This window comes from Camelus bactrianus, chromosome 14, assembly GCF_048773025.1.
Source record: "Camelus bactrianus isolate YW-2024 breed Bactrian camel chromosome 14, ASM4877302v1, whole genome shotgun sequence".
NCBI classification, from domain to species: Eukaryota; Metazoa; Chordata; class Mammalia; order Artiodactyla; family Camelidae; genus Camelus; species Camelus bactrianus.
In genome coordinates this window covers 45,538,776-45,565,332 of record NC_133552.1, presented here as the reverse complement: position 1 = coordinate 45,565,332, position 26,557 = coordinate 45,538,776, and the positions used below count along the sequence as shown (strand labels likewise).

Below are 26,557 nucleotides of genomic sequence, written 5' to 3'. Positions count from 1 at the left end.
ATTATGAATATATGTTAATAATTTTCTTTTTATTTAATAATTTACATTTTCATATTTTAAAATGTTCTATTGTTATAAATAACCACTGTTACTTGCACAGAGAAACCAGCTACAAATAATTTTGGAAACTTTCTCAGAATTACACTTTCAGATCTGTTTAAGTTTATCTCTTACCACGTATGAGGTCTCTGTTCCATGATTTTCTCTGTCTCATATGTCTGTCTTTGCCTTTCTCAGGTTCGAAAATTTGTGGCCAAGGACAGTGCAGGGCTCCGTATCCGCAGCCACCCTTCCCTTCAGAGTGAGCAGATAGGCATAGTGAAGGTCAATGGAACTATCACTTTCATTGATGAGGTAATTTGTAAAGAAACACTTGGTAATAAATTTTGGACAGGAAGTTTTTGCGTTGTTTGCACAATATAAGGTTACTGAGTTTTTTTGTTAGAATATGTTTTAAGCAGTTTGGGTAGTGTTTGGAAAATTGTTTTGCAGAATTTCAAAATTCTGTTCATGGTGTTTCAAACATTGCATTTATTTTTCTTTATCAATTAAAAAGTAACTAAAATGGTGTTTTTAACATGAAAGAAATTCAATTAACATAGTGGTCAGAACCTGTACAAGTACTCATTGAGAAATGTGTACAGTTTTTCCTGAATTTTTAAAATATTTGTTTTTTGAATGTGTTTATTGTGTCGCTTTAACTTTGGACAGTACATTTTTCTAATAATACAGTCAGGTAACTTCTGATTATTAAAATCTAAACTGAGGAAAAGGAAGACTTATGTTCTTTTGGGAAACATCTGATTTTATGCTTGAATTATTTATCTTAAAGTGTGATTTCTTTGTCCTTTTACTTCTAAGTGACCATTGCTTTTTACAATCTCATCATGTGAATTATTGTATTACTTGGCATTCGTTGCTGCTTTTTTTCCTTAAAATTTCTCTCATACTTAACCTTCTGCCAAACTAGATGCTTAATCTCCACATCAACCATTATTTGCCTGCTCTGTAGCCTTTCAGACCTTGCTACCCTCACAGGAGTTACAGGAGGGCGTGGCTTGTTTCTGTTGCTTATTTCCCATAGATCCACAATGATGATGGTGTGTGGCTGAGACTGAATGACGAGACGATAAAGAAGTATGTTCCTAACATGAATGGTTACACTGAAGCCTGGTGCCTCTCTTTTAATCAGCATCTCGGCAAGAGTCTCCTGGTCCCTGTTGATGTAAGTAAAAGGTGGTTTCAGGAAGCATTATAGGTGTACCCTGTCCTCATTACAGGGCTTTCTTTAATTAAGGCTGCTCAGTTCTGAGGTAAACCACAACTAAATAACTTTTATAATTGCTCGAATTCTGAGAGCTTCTGTGTGATAAAGGCAGAGTTTGGCAAGGCTGAGGACTCTCATACTTCCTATGACCCATCACAGGCAGGAGGTGATAAAGTGAGGCCCACTGAATCCTTTTCAGAGAGGTAGGGAATGAGAGCGGTTGCGTTTTTTTTCCCTTTCTTATTGACATTACTGTTTGGAATGAATTCCAAACTAAAATTTATAAATTTGGTATTGCGATTTATTTCAGAAACACGTATAGCTTTTTTTTATGTTGACATTTTGTAGTTCTCTGTGTTTTGTCTACGTTTGAGTCTTTTCTTTCTTGGCATATTAATACTACTGTGTTAAAATAAGGTGGATTTTTAGACTTGCGGTGCTACAGTGTTCTAGTTGAAACTAAATCCTAGCGTCTGAGATAATTCATTGAGCCACTTTGACAGATACGATAGAATACTTAGAGCCACTATTCAGAAGTTTGTTGTGTCACTAAATTTGATAGGAATCCACAGCTCTTTTTAATAATTTAAATAGAAAAGTATAATTTTCTTCCTTTTCATCTCCATCAAATGTATGTATTCCTTATGACACTGCTAATAAATAGCACTGGTAAATTTTTATTTAAAAAAAAGCTTAGTATTTTAAGCAGTTGAATTTCTTAAAAATCAGTGTATAAAGCTAGCTCTTTATATCAAATCATTCGATATATTGTTTGTTTTTCTCCTTGATAGTCCAGAGTAATGTTCTCCAAAGGGGTGGTTATATAAGATGATTCTTTGGAAAAGAAAATAATAGAACTTCTATTTAAATTTATTGGTCTCATTCTTTTTTACTCTTTTGTATATGCTTTATAATAGTACAGTGGGGAGAGATCTATTTGTAAATATATTTCTTACTAATAGATGTGTGATAAAGTTTGGAGAGTGTTGGCCTACAGCTTTTTTTGCTTTTTTTTCATCTGTGACTAGAAAGTTGGCTTTAAATGACTTGAAACCATTTCTCATTATAGTAACCAAATCTTCCTTAGTATTAGGAAAATGATATTTTAAATGAGATAATTATAATAGCCATTTTATTTATTTTGTCAATAGTTTACTTTTTAAATTTTGACTAATTTAGACCTTTGTTTATTTGAAGGCCCTAATAAGGCATTACATTAGAATATATTATCTTTACTACCTCCCTGACTTCAAAATTTTCTTTCTAATTCCTTTGTTATTTCATTAAGGAGAAGCTTTTGGAAGGGAAGGATATTCACACAGGTAAAACAGGAGAGTAAACAGAGGTAGAAAAAAGAGCAAGAAGTGTGCTACGTGTTGAAGTTCTAGATCCCATGGCTTCATTTTGGAACATTGGTGTTCTGTTATTTGACACTTTTAAACTCTGCCCAAGAGACAGTTTTTGGCAGACAGTCTTGAGGTCAGAGAGAGAAGACATAATAAAGGTGAGAGGGAATGCCAAATGGATGAGCCATACAAATACTTGTTGATGGGTTTTCACTGGTATGTGAATGAGGAGATTGTCACTGACTTACTTGAAAAATCTAGATGCAGAATATTAGAGATAAAAAGTAAAATGAAGTGGCTTTTGATATTTTCTAACTTTTCTTTATGTTAAAGAATGACGTGAGTGCTCTTTTAATGTAAATAACTCAAAATGACTGATATTAAGGCTGAGGTTTTTCTGGTTCCATTAGTTAAAGGATGGTAGTGACTTGAGATCCTTATAAATTAAATATGCCAGTAGAAAAGGGGGACATTGAAGATATAGATAAGAAATCTGAAGACTGAAAAAGGAGGAGAAAGTGGAATTGAGGGCACATTTGGGGAGTTGTTTCTGTGAAGGAGGAGGGGTATGTATGGCAGTGGATAAATTTTTAAGAATGGAAGGAGGAAGGGAAGAGGTTGAAGGAGACCATGATTTCCATAAAGTAGAAGAAAGGAAAGCCATCAATTGATACTAAAACAATTGAGTTAAACTAGAAAGTATAGAAATGCTGGAAAGATTTGTAATAATCTTTGTGAGAAATAGAAGAGGGATCTGACCCCCCTCTCCCCCCAAAAAAAACCCTACTTGTTTTGGGTTATCGGGCCACTAAGGACCCAGTAAGACCACTGGTTTGATCCATTCTGGATACCCCACCTCCCACATAGCCCTAAGTATTGAGAAATAAAGAAGCCAAGAAAGCAGATTACAGCATTGGCTGGGATTTCCTTGGCTGCTATGACAGGAAAATAGGGACAATGGGAATTTCAGATGCTAATGAAAGGGCAATTGAGATCACCAGCTGTGGGATCCAGCCTAAGTTAGAAATGTGAAAGGACAAATGGAGTGTCCAAGGGATTTGGAGGACTTAATAAAATCCTAGAACAGTATTGTGAGTGCCCTATACTTAAAGAGCTGGAAGGATACAAGTAATTTGTGTGATAAAGTAGAATATTTGAATTTGATTTCATACTTAGAGCATTTTATTGAATGAACTGGCCCATTACTGTGGCCATAAGAGGGTAGCTGAAGTGTATTGGAAGTAGAAGTTACTGAATCTGCCTGAGTCTTAAGAACTAAAAGGCTAGGCAGTTGGATGTTATCCGCATCAAATCCGCATTGACTTGAAGACATACAGATGGTGGCAGCACTGTGACCCGCAAAGTTTGAAAGCGAGTTTGTTTACCATTGGAGGAAGGGTCCAATTAGATACAGTACAAAGTCTTGAGATGAATGGAAAGAATTTGATGCTGGATCAAGAAGAAGCCTAGAGCAGTTTTGGTATAAAAATTAGAGAACAGCCAGATGACATATATTTTATGTGGTGAACCAAGATGACAGAGGGGATGTGACAGCTGGCCTAGGGCTCCAAACAGACCTGGTATAAAGTTGCTTCAGTGCAGGTGTTAGATGAGGACCCACAGAGTCAGAGCCCGGAGTAGGCAAGAGCAGGCTAGTTTTCTAAGGTTTTGATTTCAGGGACCAGGACAGGCCTCTTAGACAATCCCTGATTTTGTAAGGAGTACCTTACTCTGCAGGACTAAACATGACAGGGCACAGAGGGCATAATGATTCCGTCTCATCCCCTCGAGGAACTAATGAATAATGCAGCTGAATAAGTGCATCTTGCTACTTCTTCCTTTGCATCTTTTACTTCATTTACTGCAGTGGAAACACTTAACACATACTCTCCCTTTTTAATACTTCAGTCCAGTGGTGAATAAATCAACTATAAATTATGGCTGACCACTGTAAAACACTACTCAATTAAAAAAAAAAGAAAACTGGGAAATTGGAAATAAAATTAGAAATAATCAAGGACTGATACTACAGACTTAAAAAGATACAGAAGTACCAAAAAGTTGCCTTCGGCAATCTTTACATCAACCTCTTCTAGTTAAAACAATTTTGCATTCACATCAACGTGTGTACCATATTTGGAGCCTGACTCAAACAAACTACTGGGGAGAACGGGGTTGAGGATTGGAAATTTAAAAACAGACTAAATATTTGATGAACTGTGTTTTTAAAAAAGATTTCCATAGATAATTATATTTAGAGTAAACTTTAATTAAGGGATTTTTGTTGCACTGTCTTGTTTATTTACTCCTATTGTAACTCTGGTTTTCATTGTAGATATGTACTTTAGCTAAATTTTGGCTTACCTAGCAATAGTTCTATTTAAACATCATTACTTTACCAAGAAATAATGACATCCTAACTTAGTTCAAGTGAGGCTTTCACTGTTTTAGCACTTTAGTAGTGCTCTAGTTCAGAGTAAATAGCATTAGACATATATATTATGACTATGTCTTTTAAACAATATTTTTAAATCAATGTGAAGACTAGGGATACATATGAAGATCCTTTTTTGTGAGGAGCTCATGGTCTTTTGGAACTTTTTGCCCCTTTTAGAGCACACTGTTTAATTTTTCATCTTACAGTCTTTATGTTGTTTAATTTGTCTAAAATGCTTTCGCTTCCCTTTTTTTCCTAATACTTTCCTAGTTACCAGGCTGAAAACTTTCTGTTGACATTTCTCATCCTTGTACTACGCAATAATGCTACAGTTATTAATTCATTCATTATTCATTCAGCATATATTTGAGTACTTACTATGTACCAATACTAAGCTGGGAAGTAGGTGTTGGATAGAGAGGCAGGGGGCAGCGATACAAAATAATTTAGAGTGCAGTTCTTGCTCTCGGGGTACTCACTATATAATGTGATGGACGTATCATATTCAAATAGTTAAGTTGCATTGTGGTAAGTTATAGAGTGGCTTTACTTAGGAGGTGACATTTGAGGAGGTCTTGAAGAAAAATTGCCAGGAAAAAGTGGAGGCATTTCTAGATAGAGAATCCAATGTACAAAGTGATGGAGGCATGCTATATTTGGAAACGAATAAATATTGATAAGGGTGAGGTGACGTTTGAGGGTAGCAAGCATGTAAGTACTGGGGAAATTAGCTTTCCCTCTCGCTTCTCTGGTAGCACTTTATCTGTAAAAGTGGGAAAGGCTTATTACTTCTTTCTCCAGCTACCCATAGTGTTTAGTTTATTTTCTTTGCCTTCAGCCCGTTTGTAATTATATACCTCTTACTTCTGTTGTTATGCTTTTTAAGGATTAGGAGTCATTTAGGATCCTTTCTTACACATATTTGTTTCTTCCAAAGTGATGTATATTATATTTTGCTCATGGTAGGCTTTCAGTTGAATTAATTATTTAGTACTAAATTTTAATCCTTGGCATTTGGTATGATCATGCTGCTTAAAATAATTTCTAATCCATACATGCTTTTTAATTTAATTCTGTCATTTAATTCTGAGTGTGTTGCTATGATGTTAAGTATTTTATCATTCTCGTTTTTTCAATGACAGAAGAGAGCTATTCTCCTAAGATCACGGGTAGAAAGTAAGTAGTAGAGCTAGTTCTGGAACTCTGGTCGGTGTGATTCCAAGCCCATGCTTTTATGTTTAGTCTGCCTTAATCTAGTGGAAACATAAGAATAAGTATAGTTATAACAGGATAAATATAGCTATAAAATCATATTACTTTGTCTAGAACTCCAAAATTAAATAAATATGAATGTGCATAATTTTAATGGTTGAATAAGGATGAATACCATGATATATGTTGAAGGGTCAGTTTGAGAAGATATTCCTGGGGAAAGTTGATTTTAAATTAAAATTCTTAAGATTTGGAAACTACAAATGAGTAGAATGTTTCATACATCAGGGAAAATATAACTTAAAAAAGAAAGAGAAAATCAGGCACATGACATGGGAGACATTTGACTGCTTATAACAGAGCCTAAATTTTTTTGGAAAACAAGTTTACTTCTAGAATAGGGGACATTAATGATTTAAACCTTATAAGCCCAATTCTTTGGAAACTTTGTCAAAAATGAGGTCTTTTAACATTGTGAAGGAGGTTGAGTGGTAGAGAAAGTTTATATCAAGGGAAGTAGATGACACCTCATTAAAAGTATTCAAAGACACCTTTATAATTATTATCCAGTCCTTACAGAAGCAACTTGAGTCTCTGAGCATCTCCATGCAGTTATACAAACCCCTTTCACCACTTAGGCTGATTGGTATTCACATATGGAAAGTAGGTTGATTTTTTTCGAATTCTGGGGCTGTGAAGATTTGGAGGATAGGTGAAGGGAAAATATCATTTGGTTCTCTCTCTTACAGCATTATCCAGGGTAACTGGTAGAATTAGCAAATATTTCTTACATTTTATGTCCAGATCTATTCTTTTGGAATACCTAATGATGCCTGGTAGTCACAGCTTTAATATACCCCAAATTTCTTGGTTTGGTTTTGTTAACAGATTTGTGCATATGTGCAAACTTACTTTTCAGTCTTAGTAAATAGTAAGTATTTACTTAATACACTATTAGTAAATGTACTTAGATGGGCATCAAAACCTTCACTTCATACTTTAGTTTGGTGCTTAAGTTTCCTATACAGAATGGAATTGAGGCAATTAAAATAACACTAAAATTGTTTGTATATATGCTATGTTTAAATTCCCTGAGATATTTTATCTTTTTTACTTTAAAAATGGCAATTCTTAACTCCATGCTGATCTAGCACAATGAAACAATTACCACTTTTTTTTCTTTTTGCATGAGCATTTGACATGTTTGGTCATGTATTTCACTGTGAAAATTATTCACTTATTTGGTCTCTTCTATGCTTTGAATGAGTATCATCCTAGCATTGCAATTTGGTGCTCATTAATTTAGTTAAGTTTTTAGTAGGCTTTAATTTTCTAATTTTCTTGACAGAACTTTTTTGTCTTTAAATAGTCTTTTAGAATAAGATGATTTAGATTATTGTAGATAGATGTATATTTGTGTATACATATATATATACCCATATACACACATATATAATAGTACTCATATTAATAAAATTATATAATATGAAAACCAATTTTTATTTTAATAGTGAGAAATTTAGACTTGAGAAATTAATATTTTCATGCATGTTCATATCTTTAGACTAAACTTTTACTAAATTTTCAAAAGAAAACTATGTAAGTATATTTTATTTTTAAACTTCAGCTTTCTATTTTGATACTTGATAAATGCAGTTTTATTAGGACATCACATATTGAAAATAATCTTACAGTAAATCAGTGTGAACTAAGAACTTTCTACAAATGCAGAACGAAAGCAAAAAAGTGTCAAATTTGAATCCACATATAATTAACGTACAAAATAGATTTTATTGGCAGTTTATTACCATGATTAGCAGTTACATCAAGCTTTAAAGTATCATTGCACACGTTAACTCATGTACTCAGACTCAGAATACTTAAGTTTGCATATTGAATAAAAGGGAGATACAGGCTTTAAGTATTGTCAGTCAACACATTGCTTCTTTATTGCTAACTCATCTGCATTGCTTTTCAACATTGCTTTTAATACTAGAAAAATTTATGCTAAATAAATATGCTAAAAATTGAGAATTGCTTTATGTCAAAAGGTCTGTAGCACTATTCTCTGTGGAGGAGAAAAACCATTGAGCAAATACTCCACAAATTCATACATACATGGATGAACCAATAATGACATCTTCCCCCTGGCCCTACAAAATAGCATTTCAGCATGCTTTGCAGCATGTTTCCACTTCACCTAAAGAGAAAGTACCCTATCTGCTATGTATTTTTAAATGTGAAAGGGGCTTTGGTTTTCTATTTTTTGCTTTTTGTTTTGTTGTGCATTTATTTGTAGGCACATTAAGAGGAACTCATTTTGGGGGGCTTTTATATGTCTAATATATCTGAATCAGCATATATGTATGTATATGGGTGTGTGTCTTCACCTGTCCATACACATATATACATGAGGAAAATACAGAAGTAGAGAATGTTAAGTAAATTCTCGTTATCTAAAATGGCTTAGAAAGATTTGATAATTGTGTTATTTCTTTTGTGCTGAAGTCTTGGATAATGACAGTTTTTAATTAACATCTTGAATGTCCTCTTTTTATGTATTTATATAAGCAGTAAAATTGTGTAATTACTACTCTCTGGAGAGATTTTAATTTCAGAGCAAATAAAATATATTCAATAGGATGATTTATCTATGTAAATGTATATCATTTAAATTTTCATGAAGACATTTTGTGAAAATGTTATTTTTCTGGAACCATACCTCTGTGAGTTGGTTGGTCTTTAACACAATGTTTCTAGACTGTACATAGAGCTCCTCAGTGCCCTGTGCATTTCCTCAACTTTGAGATGGAGAAAACTAGGCATGCCTTTTGGCAGAAGTTCAGATTGTATGCTTTTCTCTACGCTTTTCTTAACAAATATGCTAACAGCTTTCAGTAACATTTCCAAGTGATTTTCCCCCCATTTATAGAAGAGAGCAAAATTGAAAAATGACTTAGTTTTTTTTTTTTTTTACTGTTTAATTTTTTTGTACTTTAAAAAGTGATAACTAGTTCACATATCTACATGCCATCATTATTCATGGTGATAGTTGCACGGTCTCTACGATCTGTATGATTCACATTTTCTTTGTAGAACAGCAGACTGCTTTCTGTCCTGAGACAACACTGGCTTCTGTTGGAACAGATACGTCATCATTTAAGGAGTTCTAAAGTTTCCTTCTTGCACTGTCTTAAGCTTTAATTCAATGTCTGGCTCTTAATTGTAGTAAAATGGCATGACACACTATATCATGGAGAGCATTTGACAAAAACTTACGTATCAGAATTTCTTTGGTGTGTGGTTTACTCAGCTGGCTTCAGTTTCCCTTTAGTAAACTGATACTTTGGTGCTGGTGCTAAAGTACAGAACAATGTTGTTACTGTGAACGCATCTTCTGCAGATGATATCCTGTTCCCTTTCTTTGTTGATATTTTTCTTTCTTAAACTTTGTTGCTCAGAATATCTTTAATGCTAGCCAAGGAGTCAGGGATTTGGACGTATTTTCATGGACTTCCAAAGCTTTTTTCCCCCAGGTGAGTTACCTGTAAGGAACAGTCATACATTATGCAGGTATTTCAGCATGTATAACAAATTTTACATTATATCTTTTGAAGCTTTTGCTTAAGATTAATATATTTTTTTAACAAAGAAAGATCTGTACTAAGTGCTCCAGTTGAGTTTCCCCATGAAACTTTTCCCTCTGTTTCTGCCAAAGACTGTATTATTAGTTTAAATTAAGTTTTTATGTGACTTCAAATTTGCTATATTTAATTATAGACTAGCTTCTCCAACAATGATATCCAAGTCTAGCTTTTTCAGAACTTGCTTATTTAGGGGGTATAGTTCTGACCCTGTGACTGTCCTGTTTTTTCCTAGCCTTGCACAGTGCTCTTTTGAATGTTCATCTGAGAATGGGGTGGGAATGCAGAGAGAAAAAAGTAACATAACGGTTCATCAGTTTCATATGCTGGTGCCCATGTTGTTACACTTCTATATTTAATAAAACATGTATTTTCTGGTTGCTTAAGAGTAACAGGTACAGTTCTATGATTTTAAGTCTGTCAGTTCTTTTTATACTGTCTAGTATTTAAAAAAGACTTTGTTGTACATTTATTAATTTGTATAGTTTATATAATTTATACAGTTTCTTTAACTATTTAATAAAACATTAAATATTTTAGTATAGTTCTCTTAAATTGCCTTTCAGTGGATAACTTGGATTTATTATTAGTTTTTGCCAAGACTCATCTCTTTCTCCGTTACCCTGGTTGATCAAATTGGAAATATTGTTATACCTTAATTAAATGCTCTAGATGTATCATTAAAGACCAGTGAAATTGTTTTTTCAGTAAATCTATTAAGATTTGCTTATTTTTATATCATAATGTGTAATTTTTTAAAAATTAGTTGTAAGTATAACTAATTTGACTCAGCTGTGATAAATAGCATGATGTATTTGTTAAAATTGATCATTTCACAGCTATACATTTAAAAATATTTACTGAAAACCTTGTGAGTAAAATGGCACAATTTGAAATTTAGATCGTACTCTCTGTGGAGAGGGTATAGCTCAGTGGTAAAGCACATGCCTAGCATTCATGAGGTCCTGTGTTCAATCCCCATTACCTCCATTAAATAAATAGATAAGCCTAACTACCTCCCCCACCAAAAAAAAAAAAAAAAAAAGATCGTACTCTCCATTTTTAGTTTTAGTGCTTTCTTTGTATTCATATGATTGTGCACATATATAAATTTTTTAAAATATACATGTGTGGGTATATTAAATGGATTTTATTTTAGATTGTAAATCTGTTTTTCGAGTATTTAAAATTCCCATTTCCATTACATTGCCAATATATAAGTAAGGAATAATGGATAAATCTAAGTAAAAATTGATGATTATTAATTACCAGAATGAAATTTATAAGATATTATGTGACGGTTAATAATGGATTTGAAATTTTTCCTGACCAATCGTATACTGAATTAAAGTCACAGGTGCACAGAGTTCTTGAATCTACACTTTTTTAACCTTAAGATTTTGTTTTTAATTTTCTACTGTATAATAGACATGTATACGTATCTTTTAGAGTGAGACTACTTACAGGGATAGAGCTATTCAGTAATAGTTTATCTAGCATAATATTTTAATGGGTTTTTTAAATTTTATTCTCTTCGTAACATTACTAAATATTAATTTAATTTTACCCTAATGTTTGAATAAGTATCCCACTATGGTTATCTTTTACTGTACTTGAAAAGAGCAATTTGTAGTCTATATACTGTATTTAAAAGTGCAATTTAAGTCTGTTTTAAAGGAATAATAATGACAATGGAAGAACTTCCAGTGTGGAACTTTCATTTGCATTTAGTTGAGAAAAAAGCAAATATGGGAAGGTTGTTATTTCTCTTTAAGGCGTTCACATAGGAAGTAATTTCATCACAGCATTCAGATTGAACAGAAACTTTAAGGCATGGTCTTTTCTTTCATTTTAGAAGTGACTCTTTTACATCCAAGTGCATTATTTGTACATAAAACCACATCTTTAATGTTAATCTATCTTTTCTACTAAAAGTATAATCCTCTTTTTCTGTTAATAGCATTAATATATCACTGTTAATGCCTAGCAAATCTAGCAAGACTTCTATTTGTGCTATGTTAAGAAAGTGAGTTGTTAAAGTCTTACAGGTATTCTTATTTTATTCATACCTGGTAAATATTAAGATGTTGCTATATCTCATGCTCACTTTTTCATCATTGTTACCTCTGTTTATAGATAAGTCTCCAGAGTCTTCATATCTATTTTCTCTATATATTAACAATTATTATAAACAAAAGTGGAAGGAAATGAAGATTGACTTTTTAACCAGTACCAACAGACAGCAGTGCAGTGATAATGATTCAGAATTATTCAGTTGTGGTTCACATAGTAAATTATTTTAGTTTCTCCTACTGTTAAATATTTTACTAAAATATAAAAGTAAAATCAAGCATTATTGTATTTCTCAAATCATGGTGGACAAAAGCTAAAGGTTCAATTGCTCTCCTGCTGTATTTTCTTGTCTTCAGCTCTGTTTTAAATGTTATTCAGAACTGAATAACTGAAAGATTCTTTAATAGTGGTATTAACCAATACTTCAGTTATTTTTGAATACGTGTTTTTTTCCTTAATTGATGTATTATGCACTTGGTGTAAAAGCTATTAAGAAGAGGATGTTGAAAGTGATAATAGATTGTATTTTGTTTACTCTTTTTTCCTATTCAAATTTTCAGGAACCTAAAACTAATACTGATGACTTTTTCAAAGACATAAACTCCTGCTGCCCACAGGAAGCAACGATGCAAGAACAAGACATGCCGTTCTTGCGAGGAGGGCCGGGCATGTACAAGGTAGTGAAGACGGGACCTTCCGGTCACAACATCAGAAGCTGCCCTAACCTTAGAGGTATCCCAATTGGAATGTTAGTTCTGGGAAACAAAGTCAAAGCAGTGGGAGAGGTATGGATTCTTGTAGCTTCATGACTTCTAAGATACTCATTTTTAATATAATACAACCAAAGCATCTCTTTCTTCCAAAGGTTACCATTCCCATCCCAGGTTTTTAAATGTTAATGTTCTTTATCTTTACTTGTATTGAAAATATTAACACAATTTTTCTGTGCTTCTTTTCTAATAATTTTATTCTCATACTTATCCTTGTGAAGACAATATTTATATTCATGAAGTGATTTGTATTGTATATATAAATGTCTGGTATTTTCATATATCTTTTCATTATTACAAAAGTGTACTATACCGTCATGGAGTAACAGCTCTTTAAAATATTTGCTATGGATCAGTATGGTGATGCGATATGTTCAAAAGGTTTCATTTCTTTGTTCCCATTCATGTGTCTTGCTGAAGTCCTGAGCAAATAACATTACTCTTTAGTCAACTGTGGCATTTGCCTCAGCTAATGAGCTTGAAGATGTAGTGTGTCATGCTATTTCTCAATGTCAGGGTCATTTTCAACTTGCATTATAGAAACTACCAACCTAAATAATAGACAATATACTGTGTTATGACATTTTAGGTGCCAAAAAAAGAGCCGCGTGTTTTGGGGTAGCGTTTAAAATTATTTACAGATTATTCTGTGCCTTAAAAAATATTGTTTTAACTGAACAGTGAGCAGTATTTTACAAGACTGTTTATTGATTTCTGTCTTACCTCAGGCTGTGGTCTTAATTTCAGAAACTTAATTCGATGATAGAGATTTATTGGAATAATTTACACTTAAACGTTTTGCTGGTTTTCAGCCTGAGTGCCCTGAAAGAATCAAAGCCAATCAATCATGCTTTTTGTTATGTACTAGGTAACCAATTCTGAAGGTACATGGGTGCAGCTGGATAAGAACAGCATGGTAGAGTTCTGTGAGAGTGATGAAGGAGAGGCATGGTCCTTAGCTAGAGACAGAGGCGGAAACCAGTACCTCCGACATGAAGATGGCAAGTTGGCTTAAATTTGTGCTTTATTCTGATTTACCTTTGCAATGCAGAAGTTTAAAGCGTGTTGTATTTCCTTTGTTGTAAAGAGCTTTTTTGTGTGGTTGTTATTTTGAGAAAACTAAAGGTTTAAAAATCTTGCAGTTGTTAAAATCACTTTGTAAAATACATGGGTACTGAATAAATGCACATAGAAGAAGAGAATTAAAAGGAAATGTGAAACATATGAATTGACCTCTGTAAAAACATGCTAATATGAATGTGAATGGTAATTCTTCTGTGCCAGGTCAGGACTGAATGTTTTACTCTTTCTACCACTAAATGGAAGTTCAGTTTTCGAACTGATCATAGTACTTCTCCCAGGCAATTGCATTGGATTGAATTCTCTCTCAGGAAAGGAACATTGAGTATATACATAACTTCTTTTGGGAGTTTCCTATTTTGTTGTTAGAGTTTCAGCTTTAAACTTTATTTTACCTTTTTTCAACAGTGATCTCCTTTAGTCAAATATTTTCCTTTTTGTCTTCCTCTCTTCATTCTCCTGGTGGCAAAATCTTGTTCAGATCATGTCATCACTTGGGTGAAGCTTTAACTGATCCTGACAGAGTCACACATTACCTCCATTCCAAAAGAACTGTATTCACCACTAGAACAAAACTGATATTAAAGTTAATTTTTATTTCTTCGTACCTAGATTATGAGCCCCTTGTGGATAGGGTCTGGATTTTTAATCTTTGTAATCCTAGTTCTAAAACAGTTTTGGCACATACTAGTTGGTCACTAAGTTTGTAAATACAGATTGAATCAAAAAATATTAGTTAGGACATCAAAATAAATGGATGAGCCAAACAGACTTTTCTACCGAATCCCCAAATTTATAGGATAAGGTCAAATAATTAAAAGAACATGCTTCTTTATACAAAAGAGAATAAAGTTATAATACTCATTATCCAAGAGGTAATATGGCCATAAGTACAAATAGATTCAAGAAAGATTTGAAACTTATATGAACGACAGAGTACATTTTGATATATTAACATGATATGTTAAACATTCTCCCTTTTTTCCTCACAACAAGGTTTTGAGATAGTTTATATAATCTTCATTTTACAAGTAAGGAAACTAAAGCTCATTTTAATTATCTTTAAAATGACCTCCCTATTGTTACACCACTTGTTTTGTTATGCATCTGTATCGTTACACAGGGCGGATGAAAGGCTTGAGCTAGAATCTTCACATTTCAAATGCTGTGCACATTACACCGAACCACACTGCATCAGTAATCCATTGAATACAATTTGAGAACTACTTCCTCCCTTGTCCTTACAAACTTAATCAGAAATAATGTGGTCATGAAATAATGTTCTGAGATGATAGAACTATTCTAAAGGCTTCATTTAATGTAAATCATTTTGCAAAATAACCTTCTCATTTGCAATATACTTACTACGTATACGATATATTTATGACATAGTCATAAATTCTGAAACATTTTCATTATATAGGGATATTCAGATATAAATGACAATACCTAAAATGAGATCAGCTTTATATAAGACATAATTAAATCATCCAAGAAAAGTTTAAGTGACTATCAGAGGGTCTTTCTATCTTAGTAATCATTTTAACTGGCAATAAGCATAATGTGTAAGAGTGGACTCGAGCTGGCCTGCCAGGGTGCAGGTGCCAACTCTGTAACTTTTCAGTTGGATGATCTTGGCCAAATTACCTAATATCTCTGTGCCTCAGTTTCCTCATTTACAAAATGAGGATACTTTATAAGTTCTATATGAAGCTAAATGAACAGATAACACAGTTATCAGATGGTAAATTTAGCTATTGTTAAAAAGCAAAGTGCCTTCCATAATAAGGAGTGAGTTTTAACATGGGAAATTGTATTCCCATATACTTAGAAGGTGGAAGGTTCTTTTTGGATAAAATGCTTCTTAAATTAGGATATTATTTCTGCTAAGATACATACGCAACCCTAAAAGAGGTGTAAGAGAAGTTTGAATTTCTCTCTGTAATTACATCATGATCCTATGTGCATGTTCGTGCATGCTGTCTCCGCCCCCATTTCTCTCTCTCTTTATTATATATATATATACACACATTATATATTCACATTATCTATGTTATATATTATATATACATTGTATATGTGTGATACACACACACACACAGAGTCATAATGTGAGTCTTAATATTTTAACATGAAACCTGAGGTCATAAGAAGATCACTAAGATTAGTTTGATGTGTTATCCAAATCGTCTGCTCATTGGTATTAGTATGTAACTGTATTTAATATGAAAATAAGATTTGGTACCACAGTAATTTATTCATATAAAACAGTGAAAGTAAAACAAAGCTTTCCTCTTTGTAAAAATTCTTTATAGATCTTTGATGTCTGTAGATAAAACTAGTAGACAGAGTTACTGTTATGGTCAAAACAGAGACACTTGGTGCTAGATGGCTCTGAGTCTAGGGGGTGACAGCAGTGCTGGCTTTTCCATTCAGATTACTGTTCATGGGTGTTTTCAGAAGAAATACTCCACTGCTGAAATACCTCAGACTGAAAAGTATTGCCTAAGGGAAGTGCTGGGATTGGTTTCTTGAAAAATGTCTAGAAAGGCTGATAAAGGTGTAGACCTTACAGTACCAGAATTCTGACCAATAGGTAGGAAGAAAACACTCCACCACATTCTTCTAGGTCCCTTTTCAGTTTAAAGGATATGACTTATAAAATATATTTAAAACTTTTAACTGTTCATAATGTTATTTGAATGACATATATACTGTTTTCTCCTTTTTACCTTTCATTTGACAGATTTTATTTTGCCTTTTGTTAGTTGGCATTAATATGACTATTTAATTATGGTATTAGTGTTTTTAATATTATATCAGACTGAATCTTATAGCCACTTGATTGCTAATAGGGGATTAACTTAGTTTACCAATTTATATGTTGTGTTCTTGCCCTTTATAAACTGGAAAAAATAATTGCCATTTCCTTTTTTTTTTTTTTTTCCTTCTTGAGATAAGAATTCTGATACATTCGTTGACTTCAGGATGTATTAATAGTGGTGATTACATATCCAAGTTTATCATCCTTTCATTTAGGGAAAATACCCTTTATAGAATGAGTAAAAATAAGTTAAAAGTTAAATTTTTCATAATTTTCACATTTAAAACTAAAAATATTTTATAAGTGAAAATTTCTTTTGGTACCATATACTTAGACATTTTTCTTTTGGTACCTTATACTTAGACATTTGTACAGGAAATATTTAAATTTCTCACTTACAGGTTATCCATTTTTGTTTTGTAAAATGCCCTTGTATAAGTTTGTTTTGAATATGAGTTCCTAGTCCGGAAATATTAGTGTACACTCAATGATAAATCCTGCCACAGTAAAAGTAAATTAGCTGCATAAAAGCTTATCCCATTTCTAAATTTCATTGTGATTTGATAGATGAAAACAAAGATTTCTCATAGATTTTGTCAGTGTCAGTGACTTAATTGGTGGACTTACTATCAAATCTAAATGTGAGATTATTTTAAAATTTAACTGTTATAAAAATCTTTCTTATAATTTTCTCTATTCTATCAATTGAGAATAGCACATAAACTAATTTTATAGCTGTTCCTTTTATTGTAGAACAAGTTCTTCTGGATCAAAATTCTCAAACTCCTCCTCCAAGCCCTTTCTCTGTACAAGCTTTTAATAAAGGGGCAAGTTGCAGTGCCCAAGGATTTGATTATGGACTTGGAAATAACAAAGGTTGGTGTTTACAGTGAGTCTTTTACTTACGTAACTGTAATATTTTTATTACCACCTCTTCTATCCATTTGTATTACTGTTCCCCCCAAAACTGTGTTAAAGTTTGTTCCTGGAAACTAACAATCAAAATGTTTATGAAGGTGTTCTTTTTACAGTATTGTTTTTATCTGGTTTAGCTTATGTTTATAGTTCTTGCATACTTGTTTCTATTTTATAGACACTCATTTTGAATTCACATCATAAATATTTTGTGTCACTGTATCTAGTAAAAGAACTTTTTTTATCACCCTTAGTAAGAGTAAGATTTATGAGCAAAAGAACTTTCCAAAATGATCCGTTTAAAATCAAGTACTTTAAGTAATACTTTTAAGTAATGTTGCATATTAGCTTTATTAAATATATGTGGTTTTGAAGATCTAATTAAGTTATCTTAGTTAATTTAGAATTACATGAAATGATGTCTTTGGATTTGGTATGTATAATGAAACCAAAAAATTGTGAAAAGGAAAACATAACCCCTAAGCCATATGGATATAAAATGTATATAACTGCCTTTGGTTGCGTTAATGGAAGAGACCAGCATCAGGACAGTCCAAACAGTAATTTATTTTGAAATAATTTGTGCCTGAATTTCATTTAAAATTCCATTTGTATATAAATTCGGACACGTTCCTATTCTTTCATATGAACCTGATCCTGACTCAAAATCAGCAATATTGTCAGCAGGTAGTGCACAGCTGGGCAGCGGGTAGGAAGGAGAAGATAGCCTATGTGGAAATAATTTTACTTTAAAATGTTATTTAAACTAATTCATAGGATTCAATTTCAAGAAACAAATACACTGTGACAATACCTGACTTGCAGAACTAGTGAAATAATGAAATAGTCAGCAAAATACATAATTACATCCGTGTAAATGAAATACTCACTTTAAAATAAAACCACTTTCTGTTTGATACCTTCATTACTTTCCACAACGTATTTTTACAAAGGACGCCTAACTGTGGAATTTCTTTTTGGCTTTTCCTCCTGTATTGGGTCGGTCTATCCTGCAGGCTTGGCTACTGTCTGTTCGCTCATTTCAGGTAGCTCAGATTTCAACTAACTTAAGCTAGATCTTCATACGTAAGTAGGGTAAATGCTTTGTAATGTTTTCTTCAGTCCCTTTCTCTCTACCACTGCTAGTCCTTAAATTAAAATCTCAGTGTTTACTTTACCACTACTATTCTTGTATAATAATCTGTTTTAAAGCCATGTTTAGCTCAAATTGTATGCTTTCAGTCTCTAAAATGTCTAAATTGTATTGGTGGCCATCATGATAAATCAGTCTTTAAAATATGATTTATTAAAACATCATAAGTATAAAAAAAATCAACTTTTAAGAGACACAAACATTGCTGAGAACAGTTGTTATTAAATAGAAATTAAAACTTAATACTTTTTAAAAGTGTAATTTTGCTAATATTATTCAAAAATAGCATGTACTTGTTAATAAGCTTTTAAAATATTTAGATGGAGCAAAGGAGCAAAGAAATATTAAGACACTTTAATCTGATTAAATATAACATTTATTTATTATCTTACCTTTAATAGTAGTTCCCATTTTCTTTAACTCTTTATACTATCAAGATCAAGCTATTGTTTTTTCTAAAAATTCTTTTTCTTTAAAACAATTTTGTAAAGTTCTTCATTTTCTCTAAAGCCCTTCCAATAATCTAGTGTTAATTTTTTTTAAAGTAAATATATGTTACTTGTGTATACAGTTCTTTCCATAGTAATCTATTTTTTGTTGTTCTTCATTTAACATTTTATTTATGAAACTTTATTATATTTAGGGAATATGGCTGGAAAAGTACTGTTTTCCAGTTTCTGCATCAACTAGTCTGCATGTGTTTTTCTTTTCCCCTCTTCTTCAGCATCATTTAAACTACTTAATATATATTCTCTAAATTAGGAGCTATCATCTGTACAATTATATCATTTCATATTTTAAAACGTATTTTTCTGTTAATGGCCTCTGTATTTAATTTTAAGGAAAAAGTCAGAGTTCATGTTTGAGATACTATTCAAGTAAGGTAGCTCATATTCCTTTTTATCTTATAGGTCTTATATATATATATGTATTATATATATATATTATCTATCCAAGCAAAAGAGTTCATGCTTTTAAAAATACATTATCTTTGGCAATAGCAACTTAAAAATAAAATACTCATTTATAACTATAATATAAATGTATTACTAAGTTAATAACATATACTTTGCCTCCCTTCAGTGCTACATTTAAAAAAAACTATCACATTATTTGTGTATTTTCTGCATGAAGTATTGTGTATTTTCTGCATACGAGACAGCCATACCAGTCAGGCACTGCATAGAAGGTGTCATTTACTTAAATCTTCATTTATACTTGTGTGATATCTAATCAACTTTATAGGTTCTTCATAGACTCTGTATTCTCTCAGGCTGCTGCTAAATGTTAAATATAAATGGATTTGTTTTTATAGATGGGCTGTTATATAAAATTTGTCGGGGTGCTTTCATTATTAAAACAACATACAACATTTGGTCCCTGACTTGAGGATGACAATCACCGACTTCCACACAGTTCTGAACTGGCATCGTTTTACTTAGTGTTTGACTTTATCTGAATGTTGTAAAGCACCATTTACTTTGCCATTTTGGGTGTTAATTAATAACAAGTTGTAGTTTTGACTGTTTTGCCCACTGCAGGTGACCAACTGAGTGCCATATTGAATTCCATTCAGTCACGGCCCAATCTCCCAGCTCCTTCCATCTTTGATCAAGCCGCAAAACCTCCCTCTTCCCTAGTCCACAGCCCATTTGTGTTCGGACAGCCCCTTTCCTTCCAGCAGCCTCAGCTTCAGAGTAAGTCTTGTCAGCCGTACCTGCCTCATCAAACCATTTCTGAAGCTTTGTTCTGAGTTGTTGATCAGTTATTAATTATTTATCAACTCACCTAACTGGTTTTACTTAATGAGGATGTTATCCCTTCCCACATTTTTGAAGCACTTAAGCTGTTCTGAGCTAAGGCATTCATTTTTAATCTCATTTTTTTACTAAGTTTAGTTATTAAAGTTTTATATGCATTCTATTCTAATTCCAGTATAAGCAAATACATACTATAGGATATATTAAAAACATTTGATTTAAAATTTTCTTTTATAATAAGCATGACTGTAGTAAGCATCAGTTATAGGGACAACTTTCGTTGTTTTACAATGAATTTTTGTTGCTTCGAGATACCCCAAGAGAACAGACCTGTTTCACTGTACCAGTGAGTGAAGGAGAGGCTGTACTGGGCAGGTTTCTTTGTTTCTTTTAAGTGAATTTATTATCCACGAAATATATGGCAACTCAGGTTTCCGAGTTTTCTCAAATTGTTGTTTCTTCTCTTGCTTTTGATGTTGTTGTTATTCTTGTTCTTATTAAGTTAAACCAATCATTTGATTCCAGTTCTGCCTTCTAGGATTGCTCTAGCCCTTCATCCGTGATAGTAATTCACACTGATCTGGAAAACAGACCCAAACAAATTATGCTTAACTGAGTCTTCCTTTTTCTTAGTAAGCTCCTGAGGTTTCCCTATAAATTTCTCAAAGCTCCTAATATGACAACAATATGCTCTTCTTGGCCTTCAGTTCACATATTGGCTATGCAGTATATAAACTCATTCCCTAAATTGAGATAGTTTATAAAAGCCTCAGCTTACACATCCATTTCTTTGAATTCAAATACATGACCTCTTTGCTTTACTTTAATAAAGTACATTCACACTTAGAGCGTTTTCTACAAAAGCTAATTTTTCTATAAAAATACTTTTATAGCTGTTACTAGGATTATTTGAGAAAATGCCAGCCTGTTTGTTTTTATTAGGAACCAGAGCAGTATATAGTTAGCAAATGATATATTCATTATGATAGTATTATCTGTCTTAGGTAAAGCGTATGCAAGAATATAAACTTTTCTAGGTTTGCACTATGTATTAGGCAAGTTCAATTAATGAAATTAATTAGTTTGTAAGTATAAGTAATATAAAGTTCTAGCTAATCATTTCTATTTCTATATAATATTCACTTAAGTGTCTCTTAAAAGGAGAAATTCAAGGAAATGTAATAGTGTCATGTAATAGTGTGAAATAGTTTTTTTCTTCATCCTTGATAAGCATTATAGAAGAAAGAGAAGTGAAGACTTAGTTTACATATTTAATGGAGCAACAGACTTTTTACATGTAGATGTACCTAGATTGCAGGACATTTTTAAAGGTAAGGACAAGATAATAAACAAAAAGGAAAAAAATAAATAATTAGGCAGAGATTTTTATATTTTATATAAAATTTTAAAAGAGAGATTACCCTGATAATGTCATAGTGACAGGAGACAAGAGAACTAAGGAATAAAGGACTTTTTTGCTCTACATAAAGGGTCATCGCAAGACTTCTTAAAAACTTCTCTAAAAATGTTTTTATATTACCAAATTATTTAATAAAATATTGTAAAACAAGTAAAGACTGTAAGAAAATCAGATTTGTCTCTTTTAAAGGATAATAAATTTCCAACTGACATTATGTCAATATAACTTTATGCATATTGTGTCTTAAGTGTTATCAGACCGCCACTTCCTTTACCACCATCTTGGAGCAAATTTAAAATCTTGGCCTAGAAATGTCTCAAAAATACCAGTTTTCTGAATCATGACTTGCCTATACTTAGATCTTCTTACAAACCTTTTATTCTCAGCAGAGTATCGCTGAAGTTTGACTTCCAATTTCCAGAAACCAGAAGTCTTAATCTTTAGCATAATTAAAAACAAATATGAAATCTAACAATAGTTTAATGTTTTATAAATATATTAGAATTGTAGTAATTACATCATACTAGGAAAATTAAATGTGGTAGAGTGCTCATTGTTAAGGCTACTTGAGTAAGATATCCTTTCCCAAATTTCATGGTCAGCCATCCTGTCAGCATTTTATCTTGCCTTCTACAAGATGACTTATTCATACTGAACTTCCCTTTACTAGTTGGTAAAATGAGAATCATTTTTGTCTTGTAGTTTTATGATTCTAAAGTAAAATACTATGTATAGAAGACCGTATTTATTACTTCTTGCTTATGCTGATCATCCCCTATGCACTACTGTCCGTGAGCACTTTGGTACATCCTCATTTGAGAGTAATGTCTCCATTTTATAGTTAAAGAAACAGTGGCTTAAAGAGGATAAATGATAAGCCCTAGAAACATACACGGTAAATGTTGGAACGTGAGGCCAGTTCTACCGACTACAGAGGCCATGTTTTTAAATACCTGGCTTTACCTACTAATAATGCAAACATCTGTTCTTTAATATATAGTTTTAAATTTTCTGTTTGAATTTAGTTCTAGCATCTAGAGTATTAGCTTTGTTTGGATTGGTTGTTTTCCATTATGTAGTTTAAGAATGTAACATGGTTTGAAAGGAAAAGATTTCCTAATTACTATGACTAGCTCCCAGCTAAGTAGGAAGCTCTACAAAGACACACATAAACTGCCCCACGTATCAACTTTATGAGCATGATTATCAGTATTTCTTTAGTTTTTTTCCCCCGTGAAGCATAGGGTTTTTCAAACTAATTTTTGGAATTGAAAATAATCTGCCACATTAAATTAATTTGGTAATTTTTTAATTAGCAAAATTATTTTATACATGCACACATACATATATATACTTAGAAATTGTTTCAACTGTTATGCTAGTGAAATAGAATAATTACAGAAATAAAAGTTACAATTTTCCTTGCTTTTCCTTATGTGTAAATGTACAAAGGCATGAGAGAGAAGTGTGTGTATTAACTTTTTCTTTACTGTTCTATGACTTACTTTTCTTATTTCAAAATTGTTTATGTCATTTTTACAATTGATAATCAATTGGGCAGTTAAGTTTCTAGTGGATTGAGGTGGGGAATGATATCATTGTCTGCTTTCTTTTAAGAATATTACAGCCTTTATTCTCATTATCTTTTCTCTTCCCTTTTAAAAGCATCATTTTAAGTCCCATATCCTCTGATAATATCTTTCACATTATAAGCATTCAGAGAGTGTTTATTGACTATCAGTACCTAAGATTATCCCTTCTTGAGTGTAAACCATGAATTTAAGGTCATGTGTTTCTTCTTATCTAATGACCAGTATTCCAGCATTTACTCAGAGTACATCTTCAAAATAGAGAAAGAATATTTCAGTAGAAATTAAATCTAGCTTAAATGATGTGATATCTAATAATTCTGTTTATACTGATTGAATTCTACACAAGCTCCTCCAGCTGAAAAACTGTATTTCACATGACAGTGTTTAACATAATCATTTTCTAGCTGCTGTCCGAGAAGCTAAATAATTTCCCTTTTTTGTAGAAAACAAAGGTAAATAGAGCATTAAGACAATTTACAGTTCTCCCCGACATTTTAAACATGTAACATATATTTATCAAAGTTTATCGTACTGTCAAGCCCAGATGTGAGTTCTAGGTTACCTTGCAACAAGGATTTTTCTGTTATACCCACATATCGCGTTCTCACCTGAGACAGAAATTTACTAAATATGACAAAAGAGTCCACTTAAGTATCAATATGCATATTGATTCACGTTCAAGAATGCTAACATAAAATAAAGCACTGTATTTACTTACTTAGCTTGTAGAGAGGTAGTGATGGAAAGACTTGAAGCTCAGTTTCCATTCCAGCCACTCACTGGCTTTAGTTAAGTCACTTGATACTTCTGAGCCCTTTTTACCTCATGAGGTGCCTCATTAACATTACCTGCTGATACTGTTACTGCCTTTTGATGCAAACCTTTAACATCTCTCATGCTCCGAGGAAGATGAAAAGAAATCACAGTCTGTTCTCTGTGGAGTGAGCTGCAGGAAGGAATTTAGAAAGGGACCAGTGAAGTTTCCTAGCTCCTCCTCAGTACATTTTCACAGCTTGACTTCATTTGTTTTGAGATTAATTATTCATATGGTAGCACCATATTCAGATGTTAGTGTGAGTGTTAGTATAAAAGGTTTGTTTCTGAGACTGACACCATTCTTATCCTGGATTGTAATCACAGCCCAGAATCTGTTCACGTGTTCGCTTGCCTGCTGTGAGCTGTGGCACTTGACTTAGGAAAGAGACCTGTGTTTTAATCTTCAATTAATTTTGTGACCCTAGGTTGATTTCTGAGATCCTTTTGCTTTTTATAATTTTTATCAAAAAAGCTATATGACGATATCAACAAAGATTTTTTAACATCAAATATTCAAGTTCAATAACATTTTTAATACTTGAACCTATAGCATCTGTCACAACGGCCAATGTGTTTATTTCAGTTTGGCCCTGACATCCCTGGCATGCCTACAAATCGTTTTTATTTCACAGGCCAAGATTTGTCTTCACTCAGTGTCACCATCTTCTTGCCTCAGGAAAGCTTTGACCCATGTTCCTTTGCCTCTTCATCAGCCTCCACTTCACCCTCAAACTTAAACCGAAGAGGACGCTGCTGTTGTTTCTAAGACAGTGTCCCCTGATGCATCTGCTTGCTTTCTCCTGACTAGAGCTGACCTCTTCTCTCTCCCTTTGCTCCCGTCTCCTTATTGGCTCCCAAGTGTATTCCACACTTCATTACCCTTTTTCTTCAGATGGGTCATTTATTACTCTTCCATCATCTATTTACCTGCTTGTTAAATATCTACTCTATGCTGGGTTATAGGGACCAGTAACATAAAGAAAATGTCATCAGGGCTTTTGTAATATTGTAGAAGGCAGCCATTGTTTAAAAAAAATAATGGCAATATTTGAAGTCTGCAGGAGCAATCATCACAGGATGTGTTGGAAATACAGGAGAAAAAGCTTCTGGCTCAGCTAGGAAAGTTTAGAGAAGGCATTCAAAAAAGATATGGCCTCTACTCAGAGTGTTGAAAGACTCGGGAACTTATCAGGCAACAGTGGGGGTGGAGAAGGTGGTTACAGGAGTATTCCCGCTATGAGAATAGCATGAGCTATGTTATAGAGATCTGTTGACTCAACAAATATTTATTGAGCACAATCTGCATGTCAGGCACTATTCTAAGCACTGATCATGCAGAGTGTCCAGTCTGGGAGGCTTTCACACTCATCCAGGTGAGAAATGATGGTGGCTTTACCAGAGTGGTAGCCAAAGAGATGGTATGAAATCATGGAATACTGGGTATATTTTAAAGAATAATCAACAGGATTTGCTTACAGATTGAATAAGCAATGAGAAAATCAAAATAGTACAAGGTAGATCTAAGTTTTTTCCCTAGGCATTTGGAAGAATGTAATTTCCATTGACTGTAGGGACTGCAAGAAAGTCGGGATTGGTGGTCAGTAACAAAGGCTTAATTTTGGACATTATATTGCTCCACTTAAAGTTATTACAGAATAATGGCTATATTTCCCTGTCTGTCCAGTATATCCTTGTTTCTTATTTATTTTATACATAGTAGTTTGTGTCTCTTAATCCCATACCCCTATCTTGCCCCTACCCTTTCCCTCTTCTCAGTAGTAACCATTAATTCTGTCTGTTTGTTTTGTTATATATATTTGTTTGTTTTATTTTTTTTAGATTCCACATATAAGTAATAACAAAGTATCAGTCTTTCTTTGTCTGACTCATTTCACTAAGCATTATACCCTCTAGGCTCATTGACAGTGTTGCAAATAGCAGAATTTCATTCTTTTTTGTGGCTGAGTAATATTCTGTTGTATATATTTCACCCCACACCTATCAAAATGGCTATCATCAAAAAGTCTACAAATAGCAAATATTGGCAAGGATGTGGAGAAAACAGAACCCTTGTACACTGTTGGTGGGATTGTAAATTGATGCAGCCACTGTGGAAAACAGTATGGAGTTTCCTCAAAAAACTAAAAATAGAACTACCATATAATCCAGCAAATCCACTGGGTAATATATCCAAAGAAAACAAAAACTCTTATTCAGAAAGACACATGCACTCCAGTATTGATAGAAG

At 32.8% G+C, this 26,557-nt stretch overlaps 1 protein-coding gene across 7 annotated transcripts in view; it reads left to right on the top strand.

The window, feature by feature from the left end:
• Positions 1-26,557, top strand: part of MYCBP2 (MYC binding protein 2) — a 225,959-nt gene that overhangs the window by 150,657 nt on the left and 48,745 nt on the right. For 5 of the 7 annotated variants that reach the window (XM_074378365.1, XM_074378366.1, XM_074378364.1 and 2 more), the window contains 6 exons: positions 238-354; positions 1,085-1,225; positions 12,540-12,764; positions 13,618-13,750; positions 17,407-17,529; positions 20,263-20,418. In XM_074378365.1, coding sequence (XP_074234466.1) covers positions 238-354; positions 1,085-1,225; positions 12,540-12,764; positions 13,618-13,750; positions 17,407-17,529; positions 20,263-20,418 — 895 coding nt within the window. The remainder of the gene's footprint in view (positions 1-237; positions 355-1,084; positions 1,226-12,539; positions 12,765-13,617; positions 13,751-17,406; positions 17,530-20,262; positions 20,419-26,557) is intronic. The other 2 variants (XM_074378367.1, XM_045509160.2) reach the window with 2 other exon arrangements.